Source organism: Centruroides sculpturatus, unplaced genomic scaffold (genome assembly GCF_000671375.1).
Source record: "Centruroides sculpturatus isolate CEXI.00-Female unplaced genomic scaffold, Cexi_2.0 scaffold795, whole genome shotgun sequence".
Lineage (NCBI taxonomy): Eukaryota > Metazoa > Arthropoda > Arachnida > Scorpiones > Buthidae > Centruroides > Centruroides sculpturatus.
Window position 1 is genome coordinate 43,069 of NW_019385121.1, and position 13,368 is coordinate 56,436.

Here is a 13,368-nt window from a genome sequence, read left to right on the forward strand (position 1 = left end):
TACAAAACTATTTAGTAACTATTTTAACTATTTTAAAACTATTTATATAAATACTTAAGTGTCTAAATGACATTTAAACATTAGTTAATTGTATTCTTGTGCTTATAAATAATACAAAGAAATAAAAAAAACATTAGATAAACACAAACATTTCTTAATTAATAGCAAATGTTTTTAAATCAACTTGATTAACACTATTTGCTATTAATTGATCAGGAATGTGTGCTTAATAAGCACACACCCCTAATCAATCTACTGCAGATGCCAACCAGATGACTGCAAGGCTGAACAATCATGTCCAGTGTTTTATGCATGTCTCTCAACTTATTGGTAATTCAAGAGAATGCTAGCTGTTTATTTGAAGACGATAGAAAAATTTGAACCTGAATGCACAAGAGGTTTTCTGACAACAATGGTGTTTACATTTCAAGAGATCAAACTTGCACAATTTAAAACTTCAGGGCAAATAAATATGAAGTGAAGATATTCAAGCTGTAATTGAATTAAACATGGTATTAGAAAAAAATAGGTAGTTAAAATGCTCATAGTGTTCAATTTTGATAAAAGAAGACAGTTCTGGAAGAAAAATGTCTTATAGAACATTTTCAAGAAGGAAAATAAATCTGCATCTGAACAAAGCTGAAATTATATATAATTATTATTAAACTATTTATATAAATACTTAGTGTTTAAATGATATTTAAACATTAGATAATTGTATTTTTGTGCTTATAAATGATATACAGAAATAATAAACTTACACACAAATATTTCTTGACTAAAAACATTTGCTATTAATTAACTTAAGACTAATTGCAATTAATTGATCAGGAATGTGAAATTTAATGTTTTTTTCTTTGTGGTAATGCAACTGGTAACTACAAACTTAAGCCTTTGCTTGTGTATTTTCAGAAAATCCAAAAGCTATAAAAAAGGAAAGGAATTCCTTTATTATTTAGAAATTAATAAGGTTTAGGTGACAACATACATGTTTAAAAACTATTTTTATATGGAAAATGAAAAAATACTGTACTTTTTAAAACTTGCTCTTCAAATTTTTATGAATGTTTCATAATGCTCTTACTACTATCCACACTATGTAATTTCCATGATAAAAATTAAGGTATTTTTCTCTAATATAACTTTTTGTAATCAATGGACAAATGCATTATGGATTCCTTTAAGACTTATTATCTAAAGAATAATGACTTGAGACTTATCTATTTCTCAAGCATTACTTTCATAGAGAAAAAAAACTTAGAATTTATAAAAAAAAAAAGCTTCAGAATTTAAAATGCTATCCAAAATATTCTGATGTACAATGGATTTGAAGAAAAAATTTCAATAGTGTATAGAAAAACTTTTATATAGTTTGTAAATAATTTCAGTGCTTTTTAAGGACTGGGTAGACTATGACAAACTGTAGACAGGGCAATGCAAGGAAATGATCTTGACATGACTGGTATGAGAGGGAGTATTCTTTAGAATTTAATTCAACAAACCTGATGAATTGATTGAATTAGGACAAAAGTCAGAACCTGATGTTTCACAATTTTCCAGAACATTTACAACAAAGAAAATAACTGCAGCTTTTAAGTTCATTTCAGAGGAACTGGAAATCATCTCCATATTTGAGTTAAGTTCTCAAAGTGGAAAAAGTGTTTATGACTATCATGTTATAGTAAGATTTTTGATTAAAAAAACTGCAATCTTGCTTAGTCATACATTTTGAAAAAGTGGGGAAACCAATTGTTTTCATTACAACTTTTTGTGATTGCTGGCCAATGTAAAATAATGCAATAGTTCAGTGTAACAGTTTTATTAAAAAAAAACAGAGAGAGAGGGGGCCCATACAACCCACCTAATCTAGCCTAATTATTTAAAACCAAGAAATAAATATAAACAAGCTTACTACAGAAAAGTATATACTGTAAATCCTCCAATAATGCAAACTATTTAGTTTAAACTGCTAAATAGACACTTGGTATTGTTAAATTCCTATGCACAGTTCGTGAAGCTTAAGAGTTCTGTACATGCTATAGTAATTTTTCCATGGGAACCCCAAAAAATGTTTTTACTGCAACATTGGCACAACTGAAGTATACAGTAAATAACATGCGAGTGGACACATCTTCCTGTATTTTCTGTTTCAAACTCTTCAATTTACGCAGATCAGTGAACTAGATGCTGATTGGAATGGCAACCAAGAGGTCTTGCAGCACTGCCTTCAAACTGAACACTTCAGAGAAGAAGCAGCAGCAGCAGCATGGAAATTCAAAGTACAGTACATCCAAAATGAAGAAACAAGCATGATGCTCTTAAGGCTATCAAGAATATGACTGAAGCAAAGAGGCTGGTAGAAGGAGCACAAAATGATCAGCAAAGAATTAAAAGAAAGGTTTTGCAGTGGATCTGTGAACAGTGAGAGAAAAATAATCTCATTTCCAGACAGATGGTGATGAACAAGGCAAGAGAAATCTTCACCCAGTTATATGAAAGTGATAAACAGAACATGTTCACAGCTAGCAAAGGATGGTAAAAAAAATTCATGAAACAGTAGTACTGTGCTTTTCTGTTAAATAAAAAGGAAAAGTTCTTGTGACCTGCCTGCAATTTTCATTATTTGGGAGAAAGAATGGGCAGGAGGTGGTGATGGAAAGAAGATTGAATTGCATTTCCCTTTTCTTATCGCTAGTTTGGATGTGAAACTGCGCAAGAATGGAATAGCCTGGACCCAGTGTCTAAGTATATTCTGTTCAATAGATGCCTGGGTGTCTATTAGATGATTTATGGTAATTTTGAAGAAAAGAATATGCACTACGTAACATTTAATCCCAAATTTTAATGAGAAATAATATTCATATTTGTCATTTTGGTACAGTTCTTTAGTAACTAATTCTTACATAAAGTACACAAGTATAAATGAGTGAGTAATGGATTGATCTTTGAAAGTACCTTTATAAATTATTTTATTGTCTCTCTATGTTTAAGTTACATATTGTAAATACATGGATTTTTATGAAACCTGAAGTTATGGTTATTGTGTTTAAATTCCTAGCAAATTTAAGCATAATAAGTGGAAATTTTTAATAGATATGCAATTGTGGAAATGTAGGATAAAAATAATAAAAATGAAAGTTTTTGAACTGTTTAATTTTTCCCCTACATTGTGGGTTCAGAATGCAATATTTAATGGCACAAAAAACATTGTTACAGTTTATAATGTTTGCTAATCTGTCATAGGAAATGCTTTGTTATTCCTGAACAGGTATTTTCTGTTTGGTGTTGATTTAATCACTAATATGATAATGTTTTTCACTATGGCAGTATCTTCTGTTTGACAGATTTAAGTTATTGAAGAACATACCATAACAGTGTTATGTAAGTGGAACTTTAATTGATTAAGAATTAAAAAACTTTTAAGTCTAATACTGATAAAAATTTTTTATGCTAATGATAAAATTTAATTGAAAAAAATTTGCATAATTTTATGCTAGAGAATACAAATTGCAATGTTTTATTTTAACTTATCTAAAGCATTTTTGAGGATAACTTAGAGAAATACAGTATAAAATTTTTAAAACTGATTTATATATAGTATTTCAGCTTGCAAAACTTTAGTATTGTTAATGTAACATAATGACACTACAGATAATGCAGATGTAAGCAAAACACCAGTTATTTTTCTGAATTTATTTATTTATAAAAGTCACAAATCCAATATCCAATTATGATTGATTGGATTTGTAATTTTTGTATTGTAATCTGTAGAGTTTTTAAGTGTTTAAACAGAGTTATTGTAAGATCAACAAATATAAAGTAAGTTATATTTAACATACATTAAATTTTAATGATTTGTACATAAGAATCCATAAACCTAATTGTATTTATTTACTAATATATATATTCATAAAGATATTTCTTAGATTAAATTAAACAGAAAATATTATTTCTGTTTTAATTTTTTAAAATCAATTTCTAAATTATTTTGTTAATTGCTTGAAAAATGAATTTATTAATTACATATTAAGATTAAAAATAAGTATTAATTAATTCTTCAATTGTTGTTAATATTTTTCAATAAAAGTTTAAGGAAAAAAATTTAATTTAATGTTGAACAAATAAAACGTTTAATTTTCTATGTGACAAGAAATTTATAGAAGAGGATATAATCTTGTATAGTATAAGTCTTGACTTCAAAATAGTGAGCCAAACCTAACTTATAGAGCAACCATTCTATAGTCTAGTAATATATAACTGGATAAAGATAACACGGTTGCTGTCTTGTTTCAACCGTGAGTTGCGGGTCACCATTGGCCATTGAAAAGAAAGAAAGTAGTCTGGATACTTTGAAAATCAAGAAAAGAACAAAAGAATTGCATTGCATTGGGTTCACAGACAGAAGAAAAGAAGGATTTAAATCTTATTTTGATAGTTTAATTTTTTTTTATTTTTAATAGTGTTAATAATAGAACTTATTTTTATATTCTTACATAAAATTTATAATTCTATAATCAATAACTTACAGCAGTCAATACTACTTATATGAAATAATATAGTACAAATATATTGTAAATGCAAGTATACATAAGATAGTATTGATCATAAAAACTATTGATATTTTTATTACTATAAAAATTGATTTTTATAATCATTTAAAATNTTTATATATATATTTTAATAGTTTTGCAAGATTTCTTGAAATATTTAAAAATTATCAATTTGGTGATACATCCAGTTTTATTAGAAACCATTAGCTTTTTGTATCTGTGCTTTCAGTCTGAAATTTTTTAAAATTCAAACTGAAAATGTTCTATTATGGTACTAATAAAAATATATACAATATTTCTAAACGTTTAAGGAATAAGCTTCAATGTTATTCATAAGCAATCATCATATCTGATAGATTAATTTTCAGCACCATCTGCCTATTTTTGATAGAAATTTCTCATTTTTGAAAAAGTAAATTGTTATATCACATTGCCAATCAGTGGCGTAGTGTGGGTGTCTGCCACCCGGGAGGGAGGAAAATTTCGCCGCCCCCTTATTTAGGTATCTCAATTTAAAAGACTAAAATTCAGTTTCGTCACAGAATAAGTAATGAAAAATTCCATGCTAGTGTTGCTACCTTTTTCAATTCGCCGACCCTGACGGCAGGTGAGATTTGATCGAACAGAAGTTCCTGACGCATGCGTATATCATTTTGCAATGAAGAATAATTTGCAGTGCATGCTGGTTCTAAATCAGTTACAGTTAGCGACTAGGGAAACTTGAGTTGGAGTAACGTAAATAATCTAGATGACTTAGCCCTATTGGATATTGGAGGTGTATATGTGTACGAATGAATCGTACGAGCAAAAAAAAACACTATTCCCACTATTCCATGCTCATTTCATTCGATCCGAATCGTAGGTGAACGAAAATATGAAATAAAATTGTTCAAATGCTTACAAGATATTATTATTATTTATTATCAAATTTTGCTGTCTCCTAAAAAGTGCCGCCCGGGGCGGGCCGCCCCTGCTGCCCCCTACACTACGCTACTATGCCAATTAGTTCATATTGTTTTGTTAATTACATTGCACATAAAAGAATGGTGTGTGGAAGTAATTGTATCATTATTATTAAGTGATAAATTAACTTGAGAAATGTGACCACCAGAAATATTAAAATTATCCTGTTTATTTGTTAAGAATGGAATCAGTACGGAATCACTAATAATATATATAATCCCCATTCTACATTTAAAAATATAAAACATTATCTTGAATTAATGTCAAAAACTTAAAAATAGTATAATCAAAATGAGCAATTATTTATTGTGACATCGTCACAATACAGGCTGCAATTTTTAATCATATTTTTAATTTATTTAATTTAAAATATATTCTCTTGACATCAAATTAGTAGTGGCTTGCCCCTGTACATCACTTTTTCATTAGCAATGGAGATGCACCAGTCATCTATTTAACTTCTTTCAGGGAAAAGGTTTTGAAGTGAATAACGTTACTTCCAGTTTGCATCAGAAATTTGTATATAGTTAATCAGTGCCTCCTGTCCCTAAGCCTTCTATATCTGACTTTCTCTTGACTTTCATATACCTAACTCTGTTCTCGAGATTAAGAAAGGCCAGACAGATGGACAACAGTGGGAATTTACAGGTCTACAATGTTTTCAAATTGCAGCCCAATTATAATACAAACCAAGTTATTAGAAAATTATTATAGTACATTATTCAGATGAATTTATTTGTTTGGTGTAACCTCTCAATTGGAAACAAGACAAGACAAGAGCAATAAAACTAGATTGTTCAGTTCAAAATCAGACAGTTGGTAATCCTAGCTATTACAGATAGGTTAGGTTAGTTATTTTGATCACCTGCAAATAGGAGGCAACATGCCAGCAACATTAAGGAAGCAGAGGAAGAGAGCATGTATAGTGCCCAAGCATTTTTAATTTAAGAAGCCTGTTTAGTCAATGAACATAATTAAAACTGATACAACTGGCATATAAATAAGTGAATTATCCAGCCAACTATGCAATTCTCCTTCTTGGGATTTTGCATATCAAGTATGCAGACCTGCTACAATGTAACATGAACAGGATGCTAAGTAAGATCCTGACTTTATTATGTGAATATAAAATCATACTAATTTCTTCTTATTACAGTGGTGCAATCATGCTTTGCACCTGTTAGTATACTGAATAAAATCAAAAGGGGATTGTGGTGTTTATTACTAACCAATGGTGACAGAGGAAAAATAAACAAAACCTCCCTCCCTCCCCTTTGTATACAAATTGAATCTGACTACTAAAACTTATATAATATCATCTTCAATCAAGGAGTTACTACAGTAATTTATTTTTCAATATTTTCATATGACTTAACTAGATATCTACTAATTAAATATATATTATTATCTACTGACCAAAATTATTGTTATAAGTTAAAGACTAGATATAAACTAAAATTTAAAAATATTGAAATTTTGTAAATGTTTAAAAAATACTTGACAATGATTAATTGTATTAGACAATTACACAATCTCAACTAACTATTCATTGGCTGACTTGATAACCATTCCTTTTTTTTTTGTTTTAAATAATAAAATGTATGATAAAATCTAAATGAAACAATAGTGTAACCAGAACTGATATTAGGGGTCCTGAATTAGAACATGCAAACCTACATTTACCCCTGTACAACTGTGGATGTACTCTGAATGGAGTAAACTCAGATCTTGTATATAAATATGTATATAAATGCATTTGTCACATTCAAATCCTTTTCTGTACTTATTTAATTAACTTATTTACAAAAGTTAGGAAAGCCAGGCCCCCCTGGATTGTACCTGGTTATGCTATTGAAATGGAAGCATTTGTTTAGAGAACAAAGAAAACAAGAATTGTTTTGCTAATAACTTTTATATTGTTTATTAGTAATATAAGTTATTAATAGGGAAGGGAAAAAAATCAAAAATCATTATGCTTTTCAAATAAACTTTTTCCTCATATTTTATTTCTTATTCAGCCATTGTTGGAAATAGTGAAACATTTCTTCCAATGTGTTTATGAATCTAATTAAATCTGAATATTTTTAGTAGTATTCCCAGGTAATATGCACAAACCTTCCAATTTCAACTGAAGTTTCTTAATTTTTAAATCTCTACTCCAATTTTTTGGTAAAAATTCAACAATAAATGTATTAAAGTAGTAAATAATACCACATAATATTTCAACACCATTGAATCATCAAGTTACTTTTTACACTTGACCTTTAAGTACTATTCCTTTCATTATTGTAGCTAAGCCTTTATGGCTTGTTTTCTTTATTTCCTATATTTAGCAGTATTACAATAATAATATAACAACCAATAGGACAGTTTCAACATTATCACACAATAAAAGTTTTAAGATTTTGTATTGAGGTTAAGAACAGATAGATTTTTGTCAAATCTGACTACTCAAAATTGCTCCAAATTCACAATTCAATAGTTATGGAGTAAGTTACGTTGTTTAAATAATTTTAAATTAAAACAAATTTAAAATGCTGCAAAATTAAATAAACACACAACAAAAATATATTTAGCTTACCAGGACTTGAACCAATTCTACTACTGTCTAATTGCCATCTAGGTTCACTACTGCTCAGTGTTTGATAAAATATAATGAGCATAACAGTCCAAAAGGCAGCCAAACAGGAATAAAATATTATATAGAATACTGTAATTTTCACTGTAAAAAAAAATTAAGAATTAGTATTTAAATTTAGTAATAAAATATACTAATTTTTCTTAAAATAAATGCAGAACGATTATATTGTAACAACTTATTTCTATAAAATTTTTTGCATTTTTTAAAATTAAGTAAATTTCATTGTAAAATACAAAATTTTATTATAAATGTAATTCTTATCATTGGAGATCAACAATTTAATTCTCTCTCAAAAATAATCCAAAAAATTTAAAGATAAATATTATTACATTTACAGTATATCCACAGAACATTTTTTTTAAATAAAAGATTTTCTAAAAATTTAACAGGTCAAAATATAAAGTTTTATCAAAATGCATTATTGCAATTTTTAAAATCAATTTTATTTTAATATAAACAGAATTAAGAAATCTAATGTCAATTCTTTCAATTTTTACAACAGAACTATTAAGTTGACTGAGTTAAGGTTTATCAGCATCTAAAAATGCTTTTTATGTAATTCAACATTTTTACAAGATGGTTTAGCATTTTTATCAATAGAATTACTAAAATAAATTAAATCTCAAATCACTTACTTCCCTTTATTCATAAAAATTTAATTGCACAATTCAAGTACTTTTGTTGGAATGTAAAAATTATTTGATTAAAAAAAAGTATATATAAGATTTTTAATTAAAGCTTATTCAATTTATTATTGTGCCTAAACTCATTTAAAGTATTTCAAAAAAATGTTTAATTTGCTCTAATAACTAACTGAAAAACTTCATGTGTAAAATATGAAAATTGAAAGTTTAGAAATGAAAAGTTCTTTTAAAAACAAAAATAAATAGTCATTTAAATTAGTGAAAATACAATTGTCGCTTTTACTTTCTACTTGATGAAAACTCAACATTTGAATTGTAAAAATCAAGTTTCAAAAGGAAATGTTTAATATAATTCTGATTAAAAGTCAAATATTTTAAACATTTATAATTTCATTTAATGGTCAATGACTGATAATGAAGCTTTAAGGCTGTTTCCATATTACAAAAAAAATGGAAACTAGATTCCATTCCCTTTCATTTTATGTTTAGTTTTAATATTTTGATATTGTGAAAATAAACAGAATTTATGATCACACACTTTTCTTGATATCTATATATTTTTTTTTGTTTATTTTATTATAGATGAAAGAATACATCCTGAGATCTAAAAATAATTCTAATTTTTCACTTGCACTTTTCAAATAGTCTTATTTTCCTTCCATACAAAAAGAAAATGTCACTACTATGTCATAACTGTAAATGTTTTGTTTTAGTCAAAACATGACAGACAATGCTAACAGAAAAGGAAAGTTGAAGTATTTTTTACTCTATGTTTACATCTAGATTTTGGTAGATGGAAACTTCTGAGCAGGACCACTTTTCAGTTTCTAGAGTATTTTCCAGTAATGTGGAAACCAGCCTTGGAAATTAGTATAAATTCTGATAATTTCCTGAATTTCTCGAGGCTGGGGAAATATATATTAATTTTAACACTTGAAATTAAATTGTCTCAAATAAAATTTAATCAATGTGTATGCTGGGCAATTTCATTTTTAATTCTGAATTGTTTTAAGTAAAGTGACTAGACATCCCATTGTCCTGACAGTTTTTGTCAGGATACAAATATGCAGAGCTGTAACTAGGGTATGGCCAATGTGGTCCTGGCCATAGGCTCCGATATAATAAAGGCACCAATGAGGTTCCGAAATAATATGTATTCGAAATTAATAACACAAAAAAATTTTATATTTATATAGTATTTAAATGTCATTAGATAATTTTTTTTTACAATAGCATTTTTTTAGAATAAAATTATTATTTTTTTAATAATAAAAATTAAAAAGGTGCCATTTTTATTCTTGGCCATAGGCGTCCAAAATCCTACTTATGGCTCTGCAAATATGTCCCATATTCCTGGACTTCTCAGAAAAAATATTCTGTATTTTGAATAATCCTGGAAAATTCTCTGTTATACATCCTTGCTACATAACAATGCAGGTGGTTGTCATTTGTCAGCAAACAAGAATAATAATTAATAACAAGCAGTGTATTTCAAAACCGTACAATTTTCCCATTATATTATGCTTTTAAGGCTGCCATAACAATATTATAGGCCCTGGAAAGAGCAATGTAGACTGGGGACCCTACCTACATAACCACTCACAGGAAGAAAAAAGTATTGATAAAATTAAACACACACTTATTACTATTTGCAACAAAATCAATGTTTAAACATTAAAAAGCATGCCATACAGAAAACAATCAACAGAAACATTTGAATATAATATGAGTCTTGAAAAACAAAAATTTCAATATATAAATAATGCTTAATTGGTAAAATCACACAGACAGAAATGGAACAGTATGAAATTACTATGATTTTTTTGATGCAAAATGTTTTTGCAGAGAATTGCTTTATAATTGGCTTGAAGCAAATAGTCTTCAGATGTTTTTTCCACACAAGAGTAAAAGTCAGTTCAAACATTGCACAGTTGTGCTGTGAAGTTAACTTTGTGTTTGTCTTGAAAATGAATTTTTCCTGCACAGTTGGTCACCATCATGCATATGAACATCAAGTACAATTTCAAAATTTGGAAAAAACAGATTTCAAATTGTCTAAAATTATTTTCCTGTGCAATGCAGGGAGATATCAATTTTTAATCATGTGGTCCTTATGCTCATGGAGCTGAACAACAGCCCGGAATGCCCATACATTAGGAAGGCCACCAGGCTTCTTATTTTTATCTGTGACATATGCAAGGGGTCCAATAAGAAGGATGAGCACAGACTCAGGAACAGGCTGTCCCACATTTGCCATACAAGTTTACTGAATCAGTTTACTGAAAACTGATAATCTTAAAATAAAGTGATTATTCAGAACAGCTAGAGTTACTTGAAACAAGATCATCCATTAATAAATAATACAATCAGGTCATTAATATAAATAATACAATCAAATACTACAGTTAAATGTTAGCTAAAATACAAAGAAATACTACATTTAATAAAGTTTTTTCATAGTTAATACATAATTTATTCAACTAAGATTATTATACTGCTCTTCAAAGTATGACCTCATTTTTTTAATTGAGAAAGTTAGGATTAAAACATTATACAATAGAACCCTGCAAAGAAGTTCCTGATTAAGAATTTTAACTTCAAAAGTCCCAATTTTTCCCCCTCATTAGAGATGCAAATTTTTTCATATGTTCTTAAGAAAATTTTCTGCTTAAGTAAACAGAAATCATTGTCCACAACTGGAAAATGGACTCAAGTTTTTCAACTGTAATTTATTTCCTATTTTAAAAGAATGTTGTAGCAAAAAGAATTTTTATATTAATTTTTTAAAATTTTAAAGTGTTGCAAAAATCATTTTGCACCTATATAATGTAGAAGTACAATGACTTTTTGATCAATCTGTACTTTATGAAAATGTTTGTTGCAAAATTGAAAAAATTAAATTGAGTTTAATAAAAACAAAAGAATTTTATATCAAACATTCATTCTAAAGAATATACACACTATCTAAAAATGTTTATCAAAATTATTTAAACTGACTTTAAAAAAGATAATATAATGTTTGAATCCTAATTTTTTCAAATAATTTATTGTATCAACGTGCTTTTACATTATATAGGTGTGTAATGATTTTTGAACACTATTATATTAATTTTTAAAAATTTTAAGGTTTTTATGCTAAAGCATTCTCTTAAAATAGGTACATTTATTCGTATATAAAACTGAAATAAAAGTGAGTGATTTAAGATATAACAAAGTTTTAGGTAATGAATTAAAAGTTCTACTGACAAAAATACTAATAATCAATCTTCTCAGCTGAGAATTAAAGGAAGGCGAAAATAAGTTTATAAATATCAGTAAAATTACAAAATTAGTCAATCAAATGTTAAATTATCTTCAGTAATTATTAACACAGTAATATAAGTTTATTTTACTTAAAATGTACTATCAACTGAATTAGTTGAATATTTAGAATAAAACATTCTTTTCTGAACTTGACTGCTAACATTTTCAAAAGTCTAAACACTTCATCTTATTCAAATTTATATCATTATACAAAACCTTGTGTCATTCAAAAGGGAAAAATATAACCTATACAAAACCTATGGAAACATTATTAAATTCTTTATAAATATGAGATGATAAATTTAATTTTTTTTGACGTCTATTCATCTTAATGTTTCAAGATAAGAAAGCTAGAGATCAAGTGATACATTAAAATAGCATTTTACCTAGCTGAGTATAATTGGCCTTTATTTGCTCTTTATTGTTAACATTAATTTTCACAAATGTAAAATTCAGTTTTTAGTCAAGTTAAAATATTTAAAAATCAAATCTTTCAGAGAATTTATCAATAAATTTATTGTTTAGAAATATCTCAGTTTATTTGATTACATTTTTTAAAATTGATATTAACTGTAAACCTCTAATCATTGATAATGTAATAATGCAGTTTGTAAATAAAAAATATTTTAATTTACGGTATTTAAAACTTTTTTCAAATGTTCTCATTCAACATGTATTCATAATTGTATATAAATGTTCGATTCAGATCATTACTACTTGGGAAAAGTCAAAAATTTTTAAAATGAATTTATTTACTGAAAGGGCAAAGATTTTTATACTTAAATAGTGTAAAGCCTGGTCAAAACTACTATAAAAAGCTTTATTTTAAGCAATAAAATACCAAGGAGAAAAGTATCTCAACAGGAAAAATTGAATTTGGCACAAAGCCAAGTTGTTGCAAGTAATCCAATTAAAGAAATTTAAAAATGAAGAATTTTTATAGTGAGAACAATTTTCTTTAAAAATTAGATGAAAAATTTGATTAAAAAAAAGTATATATAAGATTTTTAATTAAAGCTTATTCAATTTATTATTGTGCCTAAACTCATTTAAAGTATTTCAAAAAAATGTTTAATTTGCTCTAATAACTAACTGAAAAACTTCATGTGTAAAATATGAAAATTGAAAGTTTAGAAATGAAAAGTTCTTTTAAAAACAAAAATAAATAGTCATTTAAATTAGTGAAAATACAATTGTCGCTTTTACTTTCTACTTGATGAAAANTATGCAATAATTTACAAAATAATACAAGGCATCCCGATGAGAA

At 27.1% G+C, this 13,368-nt stretch overlaps 1 protein-coding gene across 1 annotated transcript in view; it reads right to left on the reverse strand.

Annotated features, from left to right (window-relative positions):
• Positions 1-13,368, reverse strand: part of LOC111635056 (sodium/potassium-transporting ATPase subunit beta-like) — a 45,694-nt gene that overhangs the window by 17,994 nt on the left and 14,332 nt on the right. Inside the window, exon 2 of the mRNA XM_023379907.1 lies at positions 8,095-8,235. Within this exon, the coding sequence (XP_023235675.1) occupies positions 8,095-8,235 (141 nt within the window). The remainder of the gene's footprint in view (positions 1-8,094; positions 8,236-13,368) is intronic.